The 25,262-nt window shown below is 27.6% G+C and overlaps 1 protein-coding gene across 1 annotated transcript in view; it reads right to left on the bottom strand.

Moving 5' to 3' along the window:
• LOC142319487 (tubulin monoglycylase TTLL3-like) overlaps nt 1-25,262 on the bottom strand; it is a 56,769-nt gene that overhangs the window by 21,857 nt on the left and 9,650 nt on the right. Inside the window, exons 2-3 of the mRNA XM_075356815.1 lie at nt 7,526-7,909; nt 5,562-5,691 (exon numbers count right to left, since the gene is read on the bottom strand). Of these exons, the coding sequence (XP_075212930.1) occupies nt 5,562-5,691; nt 7,526-7,753 (358 nt within the window). The 5' untranslated portion in view covers nt 7,754-7,909. The remainder of the gene's footprint in view (nt 1-5,561; nt 5,692-7,525; nt 7,910-25,262) is intronic.

Genomic DNA, 25,262 nt, shown 5'->3' on the forward strand with positions numbered 1-25,262 from the left:
CTCATTCCATAATCTTAAAGTGTTATAATCCAATTTAGTTGTTAGAAATTGGACTACAATAAATTCACATGTATCAACAGGAAGTTGCATTGCTTCAAGTGAATTTACATCTGAAGATATTTTGTTGATAAAATTAGACAAAGTATCTACAGATTCTCTTTTTATGGAATATGAAGTTACAATGCAATTAGCATTATGAGATGCAATTAAATATTTGCTGTAAAATCGTACCTTTAATAATTCTAGAGCAATAATATAATTTTTGTTAGTTATTGGCAGATTTTTAATGATGGCTAATACTTCATCTTTTAATGAAGCATGTAAATAATGTAGTTTTTGTAAATTTGTTAAATCAGTATGATTATGTATTAAGTCAATAAATATGTTAAAAAAAGTTGCAACTCTTAAACACATTACCTCTAAATACAGGTATATTGATTGGTTGTAATTGTGTTTGTGTAAATATTGTATTTGAATTAATTTCTTTATTAGATGATTTTTTATTATTATTAGTATCATTTATTAAATGTTGCAATTTTCATTCTGTAATGCACAAGTCTTTTTCAACTTGTTCAAGATCCAAAAATAAATCATCATCATCCATCAAATTCCATCTCAATTTTTGATTGAATGATGTAATATCAATCTTCCAAATCAAGAAGATTCCTTAACTTAATTTTTAAGTCAATTCTATCATCTTGTGAGGGATCAGATTTATCAGTAAAGTTGCAAATTCTAGTTGGTCTTTACTGACCCTCTTTGTCTTATTAATTGTTCCAATTCCATAATGATATTAAATAACTTAAATTAATAATATGAAATGTTAACAAAGTAAATTAAATGTTAAATGAATCAATGCTATTACAGAAATGATGAAACAATGTAAATTAAATGTAATAATAAATTAAGTAAGATGTTACATAAATGATGTTGTAGATCTAGATCCTGTGAGTCCCTTTATGCAGTAGATTGTTGAATATGAAGATTCTTAAATGATGTTTCTTAAAATTGATTTTATCTGCAGTTCTGGTAGATTAAATGATGAATTCTTCAAAAATGTAGTTTATATATCCGGCCCAGAGGACCAAAAAATATATGTAGAGATAATATCCACCTTGGTGTAGTATTTTGGTCAGGGTAATTACTCATGTATTTACCCCTGGTTCAAATGATAAATAAATGTTGACATTTATCACTTCATAATTAGATATTGTCCTTTAATATTTGAATGAATAATATGAGATTATGTATAAGTGTATATAAATTCTTTTAATGATTCCATAAATGATGCATTGTTAAAGAATATATATTATATTTTGTAAGTTTGTTGCCATGAAGATTGAAAGAACACTGGAAAAAGGCTACCTGAATGTAATGTGGAGCCGAGTGCAGCCAACAGGAGACAAGTGTGAACTGATAGAAAGACCTTTAAATTTTAGTCCTCTTAAATAAATTTTTAATAACATGTACTGAGTCTAAACAATGTGTTCTTCATTAAGTTATTAGTTATGCTTTCTATGTATACTTACAGCAATAACTATTTTATACAATAATAGCTATTCACAGAAAGAGTCTAAAATATAATTGCATACTTCATTAAAAGAATGAAAATTATGTATATTGATAAACTTTTAAACAAATTAAATTTTCATCTTATGCAACTTAAAAGCTAGTAGTGATTTTGCTAAACTTTCTACTTCCACATTTATTTAAAATATGTTTTTCCCCCTAGTGACACAGTGACAAAAGTTCAAAATTATTTTTTCCCTTACAACTGTAATTATTATTTATCTAAAGAATGCAACAAAAAATATTCTAGCTTGATACTAAACCAATAAAAGTTTACATAATTTTAATCCTTTGTTAAGAATGCAGATGGTACTCCTCAACTGCATTTGGTATTTTTAATAAAGAATTTACATTTAAAAAATTGAAACCTTATCTCACAGCAATGTTAGATAGGTTAAAGTCTGCTTCTACGCTGATAGTGCATCATTTAAAGAAAATAACAGAAACAATTTCATGTAACTATTTCAACTGATGTGATGAAACATTAAAAAGTTAAAAATTTACAAAAAAAAAATGTATTTATAAGAGAGCAGTTTTCAGTTGTTTACAGGCAGTAACTTGTCTTTTTTCTCTTTTTTAACCTTTCAGAAATTGAACATTGTCATTATTCATAAAGCTGCACATAGTAGTATTTAAAATCTTATTATAATAATATCATAAACACTTTTCTTTTATATTTTTTTTCTGCAGTTTACTTTCATTCAGTAACCACATTTTAATGATGACTTTTTGCAGTAATATTGTAAAATAGTTACTGTAAAAAAAAATATAACAAATTAAATGGATTAATTAATAAGTAAGATGTAATTAAACTGGTACACTCATGTCAGTACACAATAAAATAGACAATGACAAATTGTTTTGTAAGAAATATTACTATTATTATTTCTAAAAAAATCCAGTTATTGTTAAGAGGTAGACCAGTTTTAAGTATATATAAATCAAAAGCATTATTATATTAATAACTAACAAATACTTTATTTTTATACTAGCTATGTTTTAATAAACTGGGCATCTCAAAAGTTTAGAGATGGAAAAATATTTTGAGGATGTATAATTAGTCTTTTAAACATAAATCCATTATAATTAATCAAGTTATTTAAAAAATGTTTGAAATTTTCATCTGCCACCTTGAACATAACTTACATTATTATTTTTTTTTAATTCCATGGGATTCCAGTAACACTCAATATTAAATAAATTTTGATGAGAAATCCAGTAGTAAACCAATTTCAAATGTTTCCTTCAATATTTTCTTCCACTATTACTATTAATATTTTCTTGCCTATTACAGTTTGAAAAAACTGATCAAGTTTTTTATATAAGTTTTAACTTTTTAAATAAAAGTAAATGAAGCTTGGTATTGACAGTGACAAATGATTATGAAATAAAATTTAAACATGATTTCTTGATTTGCATTTGAATTTTTTTATTTATGATAATTGGGTATTAATATATTTTCCCAAAAATGACTACAAGGTTTGGTTAATCTTTCCAGAGAAATTTAGATGGGAATAACTTAAATCATTTGAATAAAAGTGTTATTCTATTATAGTGTTAAACTATTATACAAATAAAATACTTTTAATAAAATAAATCATAGTATTTAATAACAAATTTTTATTTATACACTAGTTAAGGCAAATATTTCAAGTATTTTGCTTCAATGGGTAGAGAATGAACAATTCTGTGATAGAATCCAATGTAAAATCATCAATGCATCATCAGGTGAATAATGAAGGAGTTTCTCTTTATAATTGTATAATATAACTCATCCAGACCTAAAGATTTTGTTATATAAATCTTTATAATTATACTACTCTAGAAGAAACAATTCACACAGTGGCGACTCACATATAGGCACTGTGGAACTGCAGCACCCCTTATTTTCACTTGATATTATCGATAATATTTAATGTAATGAGTCCTTTTTTCTTTAATTCTTTCTTTATACTTGTACAATATATAATCCTTAAGCTTAATGTCAGTAGCCATACCCCAGTTTATGAAAAAGATACAAAAATCTTTGTATGGAACTGTGCGCTTCACAGTTCTAGCAACATGGTTTTTGGCTGTTGTGTGCATGAGCATATAAGAAGCTGCACATGAGGCTGTGAGGGAGAGAGAGCACTGTCACTCCTGCAGTGCTGACCATGGCATGCTGGTGGAAGGTAGTTTTTTTTTTTACTCCACGTGTGTATAGAACATTTCTTGTTCGTTCCCTTTTCTAGATTAGTCGGTGGAAGTCAATGAAAGTGGTTTAGTTGTTTTGTAAGTAGTGATCAGAAGATGGTGGAAAGCAAGAGCTCTTTGATTGCCAAAGCTGTTCAAAAACACGCTGGAAGGGCAAAAGAGAAGGTAATTAGTAAAAACTAATTATGTATTTGTTTTTGTGTACGTAGAAATTTAAATTAAGCACCATTGGACTATAGTGTTTTTAAGCAGACATTTTATTAAGTTAAATCTAATAATACTAAAAAATATTATCTGTATTGACATTTTATTATTTATTCAATTAAACCGAATATGGTTTTTAAGTACAATCTGCTTAAAAACCATGTACCATATTCTTGAATGTGATAAAGTGTAGAATTAGATTATTATCCTGTTCCAGCTATTCTATTTGATTCTTTTATTTTTTGGTTCTTTTATTTTACAGGAAATTTTAACTATGGTCTTGAAAAGGCCCAGAAAAGAATTTTCTGGAGCAGCATGCTCACTAATTTTACCTACGAGGCTCCACTGAATTCAGGAGAGAAAAAAGTTGGGAATAAAAAACTAATCTAATCAGCAATTATATAGCAGTCCTTTCAGCTCACTTCTAGGGATACATCTCATTAAAATATTTACATTTCTTGATCAGAATTCTTCATCATATTGAAATCAAACTTTTTCAAAATCATAACTAATATTTCTTAGCTGGCAAAATTTAATTCAGTAAAATTTAAAATAAGTTAATAAATCAGTTCTTAACAAAACGTTTGGTGTTAAATGTTGTTAATTAATCCCAAAAATTATAATAAAATATTTTAATTTAGAAACTGATGTAGATAAGACCAAATGACATACATAAGTTAAATAGAGATAATAAATCATAAATTTAAGATTGCAGCTAATAATACTGGTTGTTGCAATTAAGAAATTACTAATAGCTGACTTTTATAAAACTGTGTAAATATCTTATTAAAAGTATTGCTTTTAGAATAATATAAACCAATTATTGCTATTTTTTATTCAAAATTCAATGGATTGTTGGTACTGAACAAAAGAAGAAAACACAAAAAAGAATTATTGGTGTTAAAAAAAAGTTAATTTCACAAATTTTACATAAAAAAAAATTAATTATCACATCACTCATCATTTAAGAAATTAAAATTAATATTAAATAAAGAAGACTCTTGTTCATTTTTTTTTATCTTAAACTGACTATGATTACTTACTGAAAGGTGCTACTAAATATCCATTGTTACCTTTGAATTCTCATTAATTTTACTTAAAAGGGGTATCATGAGAACCTTCTTGTCATTTAAACAAATTTAAGTTATATTCAAGATGTCATACAAAACTTTCTTACATTTTTGTAAAAATAGTTTTATTTATTCAAAATAAGTTGGTCAAATTTTTGATCTAATTTGTGATCAATTTGCAAATTTTATTCTTTCAAATATTTAGCCTTTTTGAAATGCATGTTGCAATAGCAATTTTACTTTTAAAAGATTTGTCGATGGATGAAGGTATAAAACTAATGAATTAACAAATAGAATCTGAGAATTACATTTTGCTAATACAAGAACCAAAAGGGTGGTATATTTTGAACATTTACAATCTTCAAAATTCATCCACATGTAATAAATTTTCTAATTGTACTTCTAAAAGTTTATTTTATAAAATATTAAATCAGATTTAAAATTCTGTCATAATTTAAGAAATTTTGGATAAAATAACATTTTTAATTCATAAATATTTTTATTTTAAAATACAGATGTACTTACCATCATCATCTTTGTGTTTTGCATAATTCAAATAGTTTCTATGTGGATCACAATTTTGTATCCAACCCCTAGATTTTAAAGCTTCTCGAACTGATGGAAATTTTCCAAAGATAATAAATGTTTTATGATGCTGAAAAAAATAATTATATATCTATTTACTTTAAATAATTCATTTAACAGATATAAACATGTAATGTAAAATATGTATACAAAAGAAACTATAAATTATTATTAAAATAAAGTTCATTATATTATAGTGAAGGAATGTCTTTGTTCATGAGTAGTTGAGAAAGTGTCTTTCTGCTACAACAATTCCTGACAACATATTATTGATCAAACTAAACCTATAAGGATTATCACAAAATGTAACAAAAATTGTATAAATGGAATATATTATCAAATTATTCATCAACAGATTAAAGAAAAAGAAAAGTTAATAAGAAAATAATCATCAGATCATAAATACTCAACAGTTGTTTTTATAACATTTGTTTTAAGTTATTCATGTATGCATGCAAAACAACCATTAAAATAGAGATTGTTATTCAATACAGAAAATAATATCCTGAAATTTTACATCAACTAAAAATAAATTCTTATAAAAATTTCAATATGTTTATTATTATTAGGTTAAATTGGTATTCATTGATTGTTCCTGTTGCTAGTATGTAATTTTATCAGTAAAATAGAGATATCTATTTCTACTTTCTTCTATGTATAATTTCCTAGCTCCAAATATTTGTTTCAGTGCAGATACAAGTAATTTAATTTTATCTATTCTATTTTTATCCTCTTAGTTTTATTTATTTTAGATCTATTGGATAGAAGTAACTTAAGGTGAGATAGGTGTGTTTGCTTCAGGGTAACAAATATTCTGATAATTTTTTTCAAAAAATTAACTGTAATAAATTTAAGGGCCCAGAGGAATTTAATGTATCTTTAATTTGTAATCTTAAGGTTATACTGGCTCAATAGATTGTAAGCTTATTTACTGAAGCCAATGTTTTAAATACAGAATAAATTACTTCTTAGTAATGAAAAGCCTTGTAAACATTCAATTTGAGAAGAAGAACACTTCTCACTGAACTGCTCTAGAGTTCACTTCCTACAACAGACGAGGTCCAAATTTTCTAGAGTTCCAAGCTTCCTGTGACAGTTCGGAATTTCCCTTAAATTACAACAAAAAAATTATTTTACAGACAGTTTATAATATAATATGATAATATACGATATGAAAATATGAAAGATAATCTACTTCTTTAATTTTATTTATTATTTGGAGATCACTGATTAATTGTTTTTTATTATTAAACAAACTTTTTAAAATGTTTAATATAGATGTCACGCCTGTTAGGTCATATAGTTCCAACATTTGGTGCAACCAGATTTGATAGAAAGATTAGTCAAATCAAATTATTTCTATTAATAAGTTTTATATTTTAGTTGAATATGAATATAATTAAAATATTTTAGTTAACTTTTTCTGATTACTTTTTAAGTTCATCTTCCTCATCATACTATATAGATAATTGCACAAATCATAGAATAAAACATATCTGATTGAAATAACCAATTAATATCAGCAAAACATAGAAAATTAAGATAGAAAGCAAAAAAGAAGATTTTTTATGTACAATGTTTCAGAAATGTTGAAAAATTAAAAATAAAAAGATTTTCAAAAACTTCATAAAGAAAATTCCAGCAAATTATTCTCAGTAGAAGTTTATGAATCAAATACTATGTATGTTATGTAGAATTATTTATTTTTAATTTAAAGGATAAAAACTGCAATAATACTTACCAACAATAATAATTAAGGTAATGTAATAATAACAAATAATAATGATAATCTAACAAGAATTATCAAATGTAATTTGAAATAAAGCAAAATAACATTTGCTAGATATAAAAAAAATAGAACAACCTTAAATAATTTAAATACAAATAAATAATTTTAATCTTACCTCAACAGCCTTGTCAACAATAAGTTTAAGATTTTTTAATTTACTCGAAGTTACACTGGTCTGTGAATATTTACTATCAGTACTTCTTCTTCTTTTCCGATATTTTATTCCACCATCTTCACTATTTGTATCACAAGGTGTTAAAGGCAGTATCGTATCAGGTGTTGCTGTACCATCACATGTCTCGTTTTCAGAATTTTTTTCATCTTGCTGTGCACTTTTCTCCATTTTTTGAATGAAAATATATTGTTACAGATAACTTCAGCTGGGAAATTTATACTGTTTTTTAGTGTGAGGAAATTTTATTAATTCCCTATTATTATATAACACTAATAAATTCATTTGCATCCTGTCACATCTTCAGTTTTAATTTAATAACTCTTCCTACAAAAATAAATAAAAACAGTAAATTGCTAAAAAACATTATTTTAATGAAAATACCTGATGAGATTTCTAGGCTCCAAATTATCTCCGTTCATTCCTCTAATACTTGTCAAACAAACAAAATTTTCCACTTACTGAGAAGGGCAGGTTCTGATCAAATTAAAAAAAAAGATTTATAAGCTTTTAGAATTTTTTTTAATGTTTGACATTTTTATCTCAATGTTTCTTAATGAGAAACATCTAAAACCATTTTCACCAAAAGAAGTGACAGAATTTTGAAGAAAAATCTTAAGATATATCCTGGTAATTAAATTAGGTTACAAAAACATGAAAAAAACGTTTTAAAGTAAGTTTGACCATTTTTGAACCAAGTTTGAACAGAACAAATTTTTTTAAATAACTGAATCTCATCTCCATTTGAAAAACACCTAGAAATACAAAATACCATAAAAATTTTCATACATTTTTCTTCTAATAGTATAGATTGATCACTACAATAAGAAAGAGAAAATGGAATTTAAGTAGTTATCAACATATTTCATTTGAGAATTTTAAATGTTAATAATTTTTTTCATATCACTACATAATCATAGATTATAGGTGTCCGTTCTACTGCATGGGAAGAAATTGTTTCAGTATTTACGTGGAATAATTAGAATACAAAATTAATAAAATAAAAGAAGTTACTATTTTTCATGTTAATTCATAAAAATAATTACTATTTGAAACAACAGTAATGAAAGTATTTTACTACTATCAAAATTAAAAGAAAAATTTTATCTTGATACAGAATGTGTATTACAAGTCCAAGAACATCAACAAAGGAGTGCTTGAAGTAGTTGCTCCTGGGGAAAAGATTTTCATATTTTTGATCAAGATTACACTAGATAAGATTCAGACTCTATATACATAACAGCTTACACACACACACACACACACACACACACACACAGAGAGAGAGAGAGAGAGAGAGAGAGAGAGAGAGAGAGAGAGAGAGAGAGAGACAGACAGACAGGCAGACACACACACACACACACACACACACACACACACACACCACCACCACCACCAACCACAACCACCACCATGGTAATGGGAGAAATCCAGAAAGAGGGTAAAAGGAAACAGATAAAGGTGACAGGTCCATTTAACAACCATCTTTTGTAATATTGCCCACAGACACACAATAAATAGATGTTCTTCTGTGAGAAGGGTTACTAGGGGACCCAGGTTAGGAATGCATGAAAACAAAAGGTCTTGGTCGATTATTCTCACGCTTCAAGTTGGATCCAGTTTGGCAGGTAAAGAGTATACTAGTATAAATATTCTGGGGAAGACCAGTGAAAAATCAGTTTTGCGAGGAGAGTCTGCGAGATGAAGTCTGCAATATGAGTTGTGCAAAATCAGTCAAAGCAAAATGTTATGATGTCAATCTGCGAGATGAGTGTCTGCGAGATGTGAGTTCTGCAAAATCAGTCTAGACGAAATGTTGCAAATGACATCGCAACATCTCACAGTCTGCGAGATGTGAGTCTGCAAGACATCAGTCAGCAAAAGTATTTAGTAAGGAGAATTTTGAGTGCAAGTTTGATGCAAGTAAGGTGACGCCATGAGTAATTCCAGTATATGGAGACAAGAAATGGTTTGGTGAATTACTGTAAAACTATAAGTGAAAGAGATAATGTACTAAATTTCATTCATAAACTGTTAGGGTAGTTTTATTTGTGAACAGCAAAGATATTTTCAGTGAAAGAACTTTATACTTCTCTTATCTATTGTACTATTGTTGTTAATACAAGACTAGTGGTAATGCTATATCTTTTGTCAATGGGAATAAATTCTGGTTTTCTTTATTTATCTACCTGTGAATAAATCCTGACGATTACTTTAAATTCTGTTTTGTATGTAATCTCTGTTTATTATTATTATTATTATTATTATTATTATTATTGAAATTTATGATTATTATCATTATTATTATTGTGGTTGTGATAACTATGATTATTAATTCATTATTGACATTTAATACTGTTATTGTTTACTGTTGCCATTACTATCATTATTATTATTATTAATGATTTGTCTTGTTTTACTTATGTTTTTAAACCATAAATTGTAATTATATAAACATTTTCAATTGTCAATCTCTCAATATCCTGATCGAGCTGTAAAACGCAACAATATTTATATACTTTTATAATTTATATATACATGAGATCAAGAGCACAAATTTTTTTCTTGTAATTAATACACTGGATCATTTTTATTTAGTGCTTCAATCAGATAATATTTTAAAAAATCTTTATATTTAACTCAAATTTTTTTTTTTATAATACTCTTATATTAGACTACAAAACTAATTACTGTTCAGAATTCTGTTTTCAGTTTCTGGTCAAGTAAACTAGAAACATTTTCATAGCTGAATCTCAAAGATCAGGTACAGTGGTAAAGTAGAAATTCAGATTAAGACAAAAATATTTATACCTGTATTTCAGAAAATATTATTAGGCCCACCTTTACTTAATAGGACTTAAGCAGTTAAACCTATTATAGCCAGCAAACGGGAACCAAATCCCACCTGCTGATTCAAAAGTCTCGTGATAGATTAAACTGAGGATGGATTTTCTTTAAAATTCTTAACATGGACCTAATGCAAATTTCACCCACAGAACCAAACATTGGAAAGAAGGAACAATGGAAAAGCATAGGATGGTTAGAAACATAGTCCTATCTTGGAATTATCACAGAATAACATAAAGCAACCTGCCTAAAGGACTGCTGAAGGTCCCCTCCAGAGCAGATATTATTCATCTTGGCTGCCATCCCTTGGGCAATCTGAGAAATTTTTAGCTAGACTGGAGCAGCAGTTTTTTTGTTGATTAGCTTTAATATACACTACAAGAAAAATTTCCTTTCTCTCCAGAAACTGAAGTCACCTCTTCACAAAAGTACATCTCTAGAAGAAAAATTGCATCTACCACTGGAATTGTGTAGTGATTAATGGAATTAGTAGTATGTGAATATATCCAACTATATTATTAAGCATTCAATCATAACACTAGTGGAGGTTTAGGTAAAAATAACTGGATATTATCTAATATAATCTTGCAGAAACAAATTATAATTGATTACCTAAAGTCAAAACAAACTATCCAATGAACTCTCTCATGACTATAATTTAGAATCTGTGCTTGCTTCAAAGGTACTTGTGCTAAATCCCTCAGATCTTCAGTTAATTACTGGTGAAATTTTTCTGCAGTGTAACTTTTTTTATGGTTAACTGCAGATAAAAATTTTCTTTACTGGATATTCTATATCAGTTAATTTCTCCCTAACTGGACAAGTGATGGTCAAGGAATAACAAGCAAGCAAACTGTATTTTATTAAAGTAAATTGAAGTAATATAAACAGGTCAGACACAACGCTCTTCAATTAAATGAGAAGTGGCATTATTTATAGGTTTAGGTTAGATTGGTTACACAACTATAATATGAAGAAGTACACTTTGTACAGGCATCTGCTTACATTTTTTTAAAGTTAAATCACATGTTACAACATATTACTAAGCAAGTGTGTAGTGTGCTCGCGCACGCGTGCTTATTTGTTAATTACTATAAAAATCTTTGAACTCGTCAAATGCTTAAATATACGTCTGTGTAATTGTCTACTATAAGTTTTTATGTCATTCTTTGTCTGTTGTGGATAGAAAGGCGACAGGAAGACGTGATGTAGATGTACGTATGTAGTGGACTTCCTTTTTAAGTGGTGAGAACGCCCATACCACAGCTTGACCTCGCCAGGCCTACGAACTAAGTGCGGTTAAATACGCCTACATTATAACAATGTGTGTATTGTCACTCGAGTTCCATAACCACCATTTAAATCGTAAATCTTAAAGTATAAAGTGATAAATTTAAGTTTCTAAGTAATTATAATAATGTATTACAGTATTGTTTTACATTTTTATGAAGAGGAGTGATACAGTTATTATAGAATTTGAATTATCGATTTATATATCGCATTGATTCTCAAACATTTTTGTCCACCGCCCACATTGAGAATCAGAAATTTTCTAGCACGCCCCAAAATTTTTTAACTTACCATCTGTTAAAAATAATAATTGCATTGATGCTTTTAAAATGCGCTCTTAAAAACAGCAACTGCAATTATTGTTTTTAAACGTGGCACATCTTGGGTTAAACTGAGAGTAACTGATACATGTTGCGGCCTCATCTTTAAAGATTTCAGTACCTCGACACAAAATGAAAAATAGCCAAAAACTGCAATGCTACATTAGATTTCACAATTTGTGATTAAAGCTAGATCAAAACCCTTTAATTTCCATATTTATTTGTATCAATACGTTACTTATATCGAGAGATATGCAATATTAAAGACAAAAATGGCCTTTTTCTTTAAAGTAGAATATTTCGGTTCAAAAAAAAATCGTAGAGACATACAAAAAAAGAAATTAAAGCTAATGTCTTAAGCTTTTAAACGATTTTAATGTAGTTTACTGAAAACATTTCGTTTCCCCCATGCACTCAATCAAACACGAAGAAAAACTTTCAAATTTTTAAAACTTTTCTTCCCACTAATTTTTTTTTTTAATTTGATTATTTTTTAAATCTGAAGTATATTATCAAAAAGTAGAATATTTAAACTTTCTTTGTTTTTATTCGGCTCTCTAAGCCTCTTGGTTGCAAAGTTAAAGTAGTTAAAAGTTAAAAGTTAAAGTAGTTGCAAAGTTGAAGTAGAATACAATCATTTTTTATCATAAAATATAGGTGTCCCTTTTATTATTTTTTTTTTACTAGTGTAGTAGGTATTTAATTTTAGTTTGAAATATCCGGAAAACATAATTTTTGCCTTTATTTTAATCAGCCATCGCCTTCCTAGACCGCCTGGACGCCCCCAGTTATCTGTGGGCCTTCTACCGCCCCCCTGAATGTTTCCAGCGCCCACAAGGAGCCGTTATCGCCCACTTTGAGAACCAATCATTTAACGTGATCGTTTTACAAGATTATAATTTCAAACAACCAAAATTGGTAAACCAGTTTTTTCTAGACAGTTAGTTGTATCGTAATTATAAGGGTGCTCGATCTATATCGTTGAGCTAGATCTGAGACACTGAGTCAGACAACTATTTTGCTTTGTTCTTTCATTCTTTAAAGAAAATGCCAAAGTAGTTTTCAAACACCTGTCCGGATCTGGCTCAAGTCAATCCATTAAAATGAATATAATACCCAAAACTAAATAAAAAAGTGCATTTATATAAATTATACATGAACAGCATATTTAATTAGCATTTTATTGTTTCTAACACTCTTCCTGCTGAATTACCCGGTGCTGATTAACTCCACTTATCAGAAGGGAAACTTTTTCAAAAGTTTGAAAATGCACTAAAATGAACTAGCAAAGTTATTTATAGTTTGTTTTAGTTTTTTTTTTTTTAAGTGAAGGCATATATTGTAGATTATTGGCGTTAGGCAATATTTTACTCTGTAATCTAACCATAAACAAAATAGAGCTGTCTTTTTCTTTAATATTCCTAAATAATAATAATAATATTTCCTAAACTGTAATAAAGTGATAATTTTTTAAAGTAATTTCTTAATTTTTATCTTTGCAAAAACGTAGAAAAATTTTCATAAAAATTTGTAACTTTATTTTTCAATCAATTTGCACCAGTATGGTCAAATATAATATGTATTCAATAGCGATAAAACAAAGTGAAAACCTTTTATTGAAAATTCAGAAAAGTAAGATCATAGCGCTATCATCACAAACTTTGAATTAGGTAGTCTGTTCTCTTAATATGGAGAAGGGGGCGCATTGCTCCCTCCAAACAACTAGGGCCCCGTTGTGGCGTATTCCTGCTAGCCCATGTGTTAGCACCGAAAGGACGTCAGCGGACGGTCTTAAGGGGAATCACGTCGGGAGCCCCAGGCTCAAAAAGCTTAGTCTCCCGCGGTCGGACCCAGTAATGGGTTGAGAACGCTGGTCCAAAACGGATACGAACGCAAATCACAAAATCCGTCCATAAATAAAAACAAAAATTAAAACCTATAACCGACATCAAAAGGAAACCCCTGAAACACGCCCGATTATTGAATCATACAGCAGGAAGGGACACTGTCCAGGCTCTGCGATTCCTAGGGAGAATTGTGATACTCCCGCCACTTTTTCGTTCCGTTCCGCCTCTTAATATAAATTGCTAAAATCACAAACACAAAAAGTACAGCCTACAAAACGGATGCTACATTTTAAAATTAAAAAAAAAAAAATCTCCAATAAACTTTTAAAATAATAATCTTGTTCCCAAAGGAATGAAGTCTTGTACAATGATTTTCTCAAATATTAGAAGCCTTAATTTTAGTTCAATTAATTATTTTTGTTGTTTAATGCTGTTTAATCCTAAATGGGTAAGTGCCGAAAAAAATGTTTTCGTTAAGCGTTGGAAGAAGCGCTTAATAGATATTACTAATAGAAAGTTATTTGACTTATGAACTCCTAAGATTTTATTAGAGATTTTAAATATTGCAGCTTTCGAGTTAGTTCAGTTGATCTTGGATGCAGCACAAACAGTCTAAAAGTTTCTTTTTTGGCAGAATTTTTTAGTTATATTATTTGAAATGATATTAAAGTTTGACAAATTAAAGATTACACACGGGAAAAGTTTTTCATAGAAAGGACTCTCTTCGAGGTACAACAACATTACTTAATATCTACCCCTTCTTTTAAAACATTTTTTTTAAATATAGAACTAATTCACTAATATACAAATAAACATATCAAATTTTATTTTTCTAGTTAAACTATTTTTGAAAATTTAAGACAAAGTAAAAGACAACACGGATTTTCGTACGCACAGAATTTTTAACTAATTAAGTACTTTGGATTCAGGATCCCTCAATATGTCGAGGTATATAAAAATCTGGTCAGAAGGTAATTTTTTACTGGAAACAATCATTTTCCTCTTTTTTTTATCATAATAGCCTGAAAAATAATAGTAAGTGAGTGACGCATACATAAAATTCCAGTTCTATATATTTTTTGAAACATAATTACTTGTTATAATTAGTCGTAATAAAAAAAGAATATCCACGAATTTTAATTTTGGTAAAAATAAACTAATTATATATTATTTCAATAAAATAAAATTAGCAGTATATATTAAACAATAATTATTCCTTTTTACTGCATTGTATATTTTAATTCTTGTTAGAACATCCTTTACTGTTGCCGTGATAGCGTGATAGGAATTACAACAACGGTCACCGCTCATATAAAAGTATTCATAAAAAGCAGATCTAGTTAACAACAAACTATATCTTTCCTGTAGTTTTACTACAGTACAATAATTAGTTAGTGAAATTTATAACTGTACGTAAAAGTAAAATAAATTCAGTTAGATACTTAGTTTCGTGTGCAATGCAATATAAGCTACGGATTAATATATATACATAAAAGTAACAACTATTAAAAATACTAACATTTCTTACTTTAAAAAACAAATAATAATTTATTTATTTATATATTTCTTGTTTTCTAATCCCCCCATCATCAGATTAAAATTAAAACACTGATTTAAGAAAAAAATTAAAAATATTTCAGTAAATCTGCTTCAAATAGTAATTTTTATTTTAAAAAACATATTTAACATCACTAAACGTTTATTAACTAATTAGTATTAAATCAACAGATTTAAAAAATACAATACATTAATTAACATATTATAATTTCAGTTATTTTAATAATTCTTTATATTTAACAAGGATTTGTTATCAAAATTTTAAAAAAATTATTTGATAACGTTTCACTTTATTTTTTAATATCTATTATTTTTCAAAAGAATTTATAGCATTATCCTTTTTTAAATTTGTTTTTAAATCTTCATTGATATATCAGGACTAAAAAAAAATGTTATAGATTATGATAATTATTGTCACAATTTTTTACTTTTATTTAATAAGTTTTTACTACAATTTTAACAGAGGCTGTGGAATTATTAATGGGTGGTGATAAGAAACAATCAAAATTCTGATAGGAAAAGATTTCAAGGTGTTCATATTTACTGGATTATTCTATCGGGTATAAGTTAATTTGTTAGTAAATGGTAATTCTTGTTTAAGCTTAAAATTTCAGAGGAATACAGGAGATGAATGAAATTTTCGGATCTACCAACTCTATCAGATGCATACTAGGAATATCCGACCCAACCATGGTGATCCACTTCGGAATTCATCAAAAATCAACCAGCTTCATCTTTAATAGTTCATTCTTTTTGAGGGACACTATCACTCATGATTTTCAAAATGAAATCCCCTGGATTCTCCTTTATGTCAACATTCTTGTATTAGCAGAATTCTAGAAAAGCTTGAAAGGTTGTTCAAACTGTAAAAAATTACACTCTAACGATTCGGAATATGACTTTATCTAGAAAAATAATTAATACATTCCTTGAGTAGTTGAGGATGGCTTGTGTTCCGTGCAACACAGATGGAAAGCAACTAAACTGAACCAAAAATTTTAAGTATTTAGGATCTTGAGACTACTGCAAGATGATAATTTAACCGGAGATATATATTAAGCATGACAGAAATAGAAAAGGTAACTCTTAATCTGTACAAAAAAAAAGTCGGTACACCAGAAATCAAAGTTCTATCAACCAAGGCTCTATACGGATTTCAATATTAGTCGGTGAATAAATTTCATTAACAAGGGACTATTTTCAAAGTGATAAAAATTACATTTTGTGGTGGTTTGCTGAGCTGTCATTTGATTACATAAGGTTCCAAATGATGCAATAAATGTCATTTTTAGAGAGAATTAAAAAACTGATGACAATAAGTGGAGGAAAGAGTTCGAGGCTTAATAAAGGCTACCATAACTTCATATAGTCGTACCGTAAAAAATTGAGAGAGGTCTTATTTTAGTTAAGATCATATAATTTAATCACTTTAAAATTTATAAGTTAATTAATTATAAGAAAATAAATTTAATATCTATTTTAAGCATATAACCTAATCACTTTTTTAGATCACACTATTATCACATTTTACCTTACAACTTATCTGATAGCCGCTAAATGCCATTTCAATCTTGAATTTTTTTCTCCAAAAGACTATACAATATCGGTTTTTAGTATTTTTTTAAAATTCAAGTCGACTTTACTCCTTTATGAAACGTAAAAAAATTCTAAAAATAACCTAAGTATTTTTTTCAATATTCTTACATAATTTGAGTATTTTTAAACAATAATTTTCCAACATCAGGCCTCTCAAAAAATATAAATTATCAAGATGTAAATAAAACGTTCTATTTTGGAAGCATTTCACTTTTTTATTTTTTTGGCGTAAAGTCGAATAAATATTAATCAAAGAGAGAGTACTTTTCTAAAAGTTCACTTAAAAGTATTAAAAAAATACTTTAGAAGTGAAATGAATTTAAGCAGTTTAATATAAAAGATATTGGGAGTTAAAATTAGATCAATCTCGACTTTTTACGATTATCACAGAGCGTGATATTAAACTTCAAATTCGTAAAGATAAAACGAGCGAAATACAGATAAATGGATCCCTGTAAATGAGATAGATGCTAGGAATAAGAAGGAGGTATGTAAATTTTAACTTTGTAATTCTTGAATTTTATTTTCAACAGATTTATAAATTTTAATTCGTTATTTCGACCAAAATATCAAAACAGAGAGAAAATGGAAAATAATATTAACAATAAAGAAATAATTTAAATTTAAACGCGTGATATAATTTTCATCCACAAACGCTATATATATATATATATATATATATATATATATATATATATATATATAAAGAATACAATATAGTCTGGGAATCACCAAAAATTATTCTTCTCTGAAGTTGGTCATAAGAAAATAAGAAGTTTCTCGTGAGTCCGATAGGGTGTGAATTTATTCTTATGTAGCTACTCTTGCAGCAACTCTTTTTTAAATGACATCAACAATTATTTTTAACAATTTGCAGTTGAATTCGACATTTCATCGATAGAAATGTTCCTAATAACATTTGATTTTAAACTGACAATTACTTGTTTAGATTAATTTTATCTGAGAAATATTTTTAATAATTTTACTAGAATTACCTCCATATCCTAAAAAAAAAAATATGAACATCACAACAATAAACATATTAAAATTTTACAAAAAATATACGGACAACTTTAGGGAAATTCAGCTTTAAATACCTGAAACTTTTAAACCTAGCACATGTCCAAAATACTTTCCGATTTTTGGATATAATACTATAACGTTCAAGGAAACCATCATCAGTACATCATGTTGTTATGTAATACTATCTTTTTAAAATTCTGCTCTGCTGGTGAAGTAACATAAATACTTTATAAATATGTGTGTGTGTGTGTGTGTGTGTGTGTGTGTGTGTGTGTGTGTGTGTGTGTGTGTGTGTGTGTGTGTGTTGCTTTTTTAAATGATCATCTGAAGTCTTAACTCTTACAATTGACAGTAATAAAATCTGAATTATGAATGTACGAATTCTCAAGTTCATTTTCAATACCATTATCATTAATTAAAACATTTACAACACCATTGAATTTACAATACTTTGCATTGATGTTAAATTGTTTAAAGATCATTAATCAATGCATGAATTATAAAGATTAAAGTTTTTTTTATCTTTTTGTACAGACACCATTAAACTATACCCGTATATATTTTTTTAAATTATTATTAAAAAAACGATAAATCTTTTAAATTATTATAATTAAATTCTATTATTTATCTAATAAAAATAATTAAAAAAAAAAATTTAATTTATCTAATAATAATTAAAAATCTGATGTGGACACCACATGGACTTCCTTTAAATTATATATACACATTTTTTTTTTTTAAATGAAAAGTAAATAAAATTTTATTTCATTAATAACTTACACATATTTATATATATATATATATATATAATTTTTTTTTTTTATTTATTTATTGTAAAAATTTTTTTACAATCAGAAGTTAATAATTATTAATGTGCCTTCCCGTTATTAGATATAAATATTTCATTAATTAAATTTCTATTTGGCTATAACTCCAGAACCAATAAAAGTAAGTAGCACTTACGATATATCGTTGAAAACCCCTCAATGAGGGCTTATTACTGCAGTTAAGAAAAAGTCCAAAATCCAAATTGTTTGGATTTTGAGCTTTTTTGGACACTTCTGGTACAGTCGATTACAATCAAAAAGTGAGGTGCGCAACTAGATGTTACAACAGTCCTAAATCCAAAATTTCAACATCCATCGACTAATCGTTTTTGAGTTATGCAAGATACGAACGTACGTACGTACAGACGTCATGCCGAAACTAGTCAAAATAGATTCAGGGATGGTCAAATGAATAGTTCCGTTGAAATCTGAAAACCGAGATTTTTCACGATCACAATACTTCCTTTATTTCGTACAAGGAAGTAAAAATGAAGTTCGAATTATGATTTCTTTATTAAGTTTCTTTAATCTACAAGTATTAATTAATTAACAAGAAATAATTAATTACATGAAATTTAACACATAAGAACCACCAATACGACTTAAACGTAAAATAATTAAGCTATCATTTGGAAGCACACTAAATATTATTAGGCCTGCTACAAAAAAAATCATTTTCGGCCTTTTTCTTTATTTCTAGACGTAAAACTATGGAATGTACGCTAAGACAGGATCATAAATCGTTTAAAAAGTTGAAAAAACATAGCTGAATTTCCTTGTTCTTTCATATAACTTAAAATGTAACACTTAAAACCTTACTATATTTTAATTACCTACATATTTTCTTAGAAAATTAACATAAAATAAAACAAAAACATTCTGTAATGATTTTTAAACCAGTTGTAAAATTAGTACAAACACAACCTCAACACAAATTACCTCAAAACTGTGATAGTTGCCTCGAAGTATGAAAATATATAGTTAAAATAATCACAAATGATAGGCTTTTGGAATACTTGTACACAAAACAAACATTTAAGTTCATTTTTAGATTTATCCTATTTTTTTGTAATATAAATTGAAACTACTTCCACATTTTTATCACCACATTCAGAAAAAAGGCGTTAAAAATTTGTCAAATTGATAAGTTCAAAAAGTGAAAAGTTCACCTCTGAAAATCAATTTTTAGGGGTTGGGAGAGGTATGTATAAAACTTACTTAATACTAAAAAAAGAGAGAATCCAATCTCCGTAATACATAAGCTACTATTCCAAACTTCATGACTGAAGTTAAATTGTTCCAATTTAGATTATTTGAAGGTGTAAAGCCAAATATGATTAATATAAACAAGCATAACACAATATTTTATATTCTAATTTTATTGTTTTAATTCAAAGGACTCCAACTCATCGAGATATATAAAAATCTGGGGAACATTTTTGACAGCATTTTATAGCATTTTCCAGCATCTTTGATGGAATTTCTTTCTTTCGTTGCATACTGCTACAGCCAAGAAAGTAAAATATGCTAAAAGATTTAAGAAAAACCAATCTATTCGTTTTCGCCGGATAATTTAAATATAAATAATAATATGTGTTTTGTATTATAATAGTTTGAATTAAAAACTTTTATAAGACGTCAATTACAACTTCAAGCGTTTTTTTAATTATATCAGGCTAACTTTTCCAAGAATTATCTCTTTTCAGTAACTAGTAATTATAATTTGATGAATACGTACAAGGTACTATACAAATCAGGACATTCCTTTTATTGTAATTCGTATTGATTTTTCTTCTAAACTGTCATTTTTTAATATCATGAATATGTTTAATAAAAATGACACAGCTTAATATTATTTACGGAATATACGGAAATAATAAAGCTCTTAATCACGGTTATTAACCCACATCAGTAAATGACCCCGAATATTTTTTTTTTTAATAAAAAAATTTGTATTTTTTATAACAATAATGTAAGTGTATAAGAAGCAAACTTTTATTTTTTAATGTTAAACAAAATAACAGCCTAACACAAAATAAATTGTGTAGTGGTAGTAATTGTAAAATTAATACATTTAGACGTTTAAAATTAATCTGATGTCGTCAGTTATTGAAAGGTCAATGACTTTACGGTTATTGACCTCTTAAACTAAAAGACTAGACATTACCCAAAATGAAATGACACAGCCATCCTCAGAATAATCAGTACCCACAACAGATTTACTAAAGTAAGGTTTAAATAAGAAATGAAATTAACAGCTTCCCGTCTTTTTCTTTACCGAGATGAATACACTATTGCATATTAGCGTTTCACGCTCATCGAAATGAAAATGCCATTTGACCCTATAATAATAACTTTAGTTTACTACAGAGCAGGATATTAGTGAACATCATTACTCTCAAAGAAATAATAACTCCTGTACCTCAGGTGATTTATACTAATCACAGCCATAAGAAAGTTTGGGCAAAATAGTGTAAAGTAACAAACTAATTTAAGTATTTTATAAGATAGTGGGAGGAGGTCTAAACTATTGATTTTGATGTTAGGATATGTAGATTTATGTATGGGGTATACATAGATCTAGATATCCTAACATCAAAATCGGTAAGCTTTTATAGCGTTACTGTATTTCCGGACAATCAAAAGTTTTGACTGTCCGGAAATTACAACTATTAAGAATACATTTATTACAATACTAAATACAATTACGAGCAACAATGTTACAAGAACTATCAACAAAAACGGTACGCAATAAACAGAGTGATTCATAAAGAATCTTAAAAACTTTCAGGACATGTTCTACTAGTGAAGAAAAAATGAAAAAGACTGGTTCAAAAAAAAAAAATTATTTTACGCCAAACATAAAATAGTATGTTTTTCGACTTCAATCTTTTGTCTATTACCCTAGATTTCTTGAAAATTACTAAACATACAGTTCTGAAATTTTTTCCAATTTTTCTTTCATATAAAACCATAAAATTTATCCCTTAACTTGGGTTCCAAGAATTCCAGCCTTGCTTAATTTTACTAAAGGCGCAGATATCACGGTGAAATCTTTCGCCAGCCGATACTCGCTAACGAAGAGTTTCTGAAGCTATGTTTATATGAATTGTTTTTTTTTACTTTCACCAGTAGAATATTTCCTGAAATTTTGTTATATTCTTCGTGAATTACTTTGAATATACATTACAGGAATTGCCAGTTGGCGAAAAAACACTGTCCTTTTTTCGTCATAATAAATAATTTTTACGTTATTGTCCTACTAAGCGTTTCAATGTAATCTAAGTTAAAAAATATACGGTGTGCAAACGTAAACGTGATAGCAATTACTGTATTACAATTACTTATTTTCGTATGCTTTTTTAAAAATCGGAAGAAAGTCGAAATAAAGAAAATGTTATTAGAAAACACGCCTATTTAAAATTTTATGCATATAAGATTTTGTTATTTTTCTTAATAATAACTACTAAGACTCGTTTCTGAAATAGAGGGAACTGACGCCTCATTTTCGACACATTTTTATCTGTTAAATATTACAGATTAAGTTTGAAGCAAATCTAAGATTAAATCAGTCTGCAAATTTCATAAAACCAGATAGATCAATCAGAAGTATGCCTTAACAAACAATCAGAGGGGTACACAACTTTTTACGTAAAAAAGACCAAACCTTAAAAATAAATTATAAACTTTTATTTCTAAACAAAAATGAATTAATTCAAAATTATTGTTATAATCGTTAGAGTTATTTTTTATAAAAGAAATAGAACAAAGGTGATTCATGTATTTGATTTGTTTGTTTGTACTCAGAATTGATGTCCAACATAGAATCATTAACGAACTATCGAAGGGGGCGTCGCTAGCGCCCCCTCTGGCAAGTATGACAACCTCTGAGAGAGGCGGCGACACTACCTCTATAATCTTTAAAATAGGGTTTTCCACACCTTCCGATTCTTCAAATTCATTTTATTAAATAAATAAAAATGATTTTGGATTGTGTTTAAGAATTCTGAATGAAAATGCTATCTTATGTGCAAAACAGTTTTTTGATTTGCATTTTTTTTTTTTTTTTTGTTTTTTTATTGGAGCTCATCAAAGTTCCACAGTAACTATAAAAGACTTCATTCAGACTTCAGAAGTGGTCCGACTGAAATCAACTGATTCTGATCGATCAAGAACAACTCAACCAATTTTCATCAAATTTTAACATGCATGTAGTAGTTTGGAGATTTTTGAGCCTCAACATTTATACATAGGCATAAACATATTCCGCCAAATTTTTTCATGATTTATTTAATATTTACATTGAACACTATTCTCGCATACAACCACGTTTTTTCAAAACAGAAATTTGTCTCCGAATTTATTTTCAAAACCAGCGATTACTTTTTTTACAAAAAAGATTATTTAGGGGCAAGTATAACTTTATCTAGATGGAACTCTATGGGCAATTCCATCTTCAACTCTATTCAAAAACTGAAATCAAAACACATTTTTGTCAAGCTTAAACTTTCATGCGATCATTTACTACATGAAGTTTCTTTTTCATTTCAATATAAGACATTTTTTCCTACATAAACTCTACGGCTAGATATATTTATGTTGAGCTAATGTTTTTTTACAAATTATTTATGTACTAGATCTCAACGAAAGAGATGTGTTGAACAAAATGTTATCACAACATATATTTAAATAGTATTCTTAATAGTGTTTCGTATCTTACTGAATTCATCCTGTAGAATTCGTTGTATGATAAAAACAACATGTCGCTTATTAAAATAGGATCCCTATAGAAAAAGTTTGATGTGGACACCACATGTCTTCCTTGTACGCTTATTAAATTACATATATATAATTTTTGCTGCATTTCATTTAAACTTATTTCACTTGAAGGTGAGATACGATCTCCAATTCTTTAATAAAGTGGACAGTTACATAATTGCATTGTGGTGAACACCACATTGCATCATATTTTTTTGCGGTATCCGTATCAGCATTTTATATTAGTTTATATATTAATTTTCTTTCACGTCGTATAAGTAGTAATGTAGTATAAGTGAGAACGTATCAGATCCGTAACCCTGGAAACTCAGTTTGAATCCAACTTCATATACATATATATATTTTTTTTAAATTTAAATATACTGATTTATTAATTATTAACCTCTCACTGTAAAAAAACTTTTACGATGAATAATAATTCAATAATAGAAAAAAATATATATATGAAAAATATCAGAAGTTATTAATGAAATAAAATTTTATGAACTTTTCATTTAAAAAAAATGTGTATATGTAATTTAATCGGCGTACAAGGAAGTCATGTGGTGTCCACATCAGATTTTTTAGACAGATAAATAATACACAAGTGATTCTAAATAATACTCAATTTTTTTTTCTAAAAGTCCTAAAAAATATTTTTAAATGGGATTTTTTATAGTTTTACTAATAAAACAAATCAGTCTAGAAATTTTTTTTATTTTTTTTTTCACTTAGCAAGTTTATAAGGATAATTATTCTCTGTGATTGAGATTAAATTTTAATCCTTCATCTGGGAATTTTAATTTCCCAAATCTCGGAAAATTTCACCAACATTATATTTTTGTTTTTTTTTTTTTTCATTAAGCGATGAATAACTGTAAACATATTTTTGTATTTAATAATTATTAATAATACCTAAACAGTCCGATTAATAAAAAAAATTCCTGGTGTAGTACAGTCATCACGTAGAACTTAATTTTTCTCACTGTGAAAAATTGTACATGAGAATAAAAAAATAAACGTTATTTCTTAATTATTTTAAAACTCTTAAGATGAAGAATTGTTTTAAAAATTACGTTTAAATGTAAATGTCCTAGGTGACGAATTTATTTCATGTTGGGATATGAGATAAATTGATATACTATTCCGTTATGTACCAAGAAAAATTATTACTAAATCTAGTAGTAATACTGAAACCCACCGGTTTGGTCTAGTGGTGAACGCGTCTTCCCAAATCAGCTGATTTGGAAGTCGAGAGTTCCAACGTTGAAATCCTAGTAAAGTCAGTTACTTTTACACGGATTTGAATACTAGATCGTCGATACCGGTGTTATTTGGTGGTTGGATTTCAAATAATTACGCATCTCAGGAATGGTCGAACTGAGACTATACAAGACTACACTTCATTTATACTCATAGATATCATCCTCATTCATCCTCTGAAGTATTATCTGAAAGGTAATTACAGGAGGCTAAACAGGGCAAAGAAAGAAAGTAGTAAAATAGACGTTATTTTGTCTAGTTATTTTTTTAATATTTATTAATGTATTTATATGATATCAACACAGTCACTGTACTTGCACTGTACTATGCATGTTCGTACACGTTCATACTG

The sequence above is a fragment of the Lycorma delicatula genome, chromosome 2 (genome assembly GCF_047948215.1).
Source record: "Lycorma delicatula isolate Av1 chromosome 2, ASM4794821v1, whole genome shotgun sequence".
Lineage (NCBI taxonomy): Eukaryota > Metazoa > Arthropoda > Insecta > Hemiptera > Fulgoridae > Lycorma > Lycorma delicatula.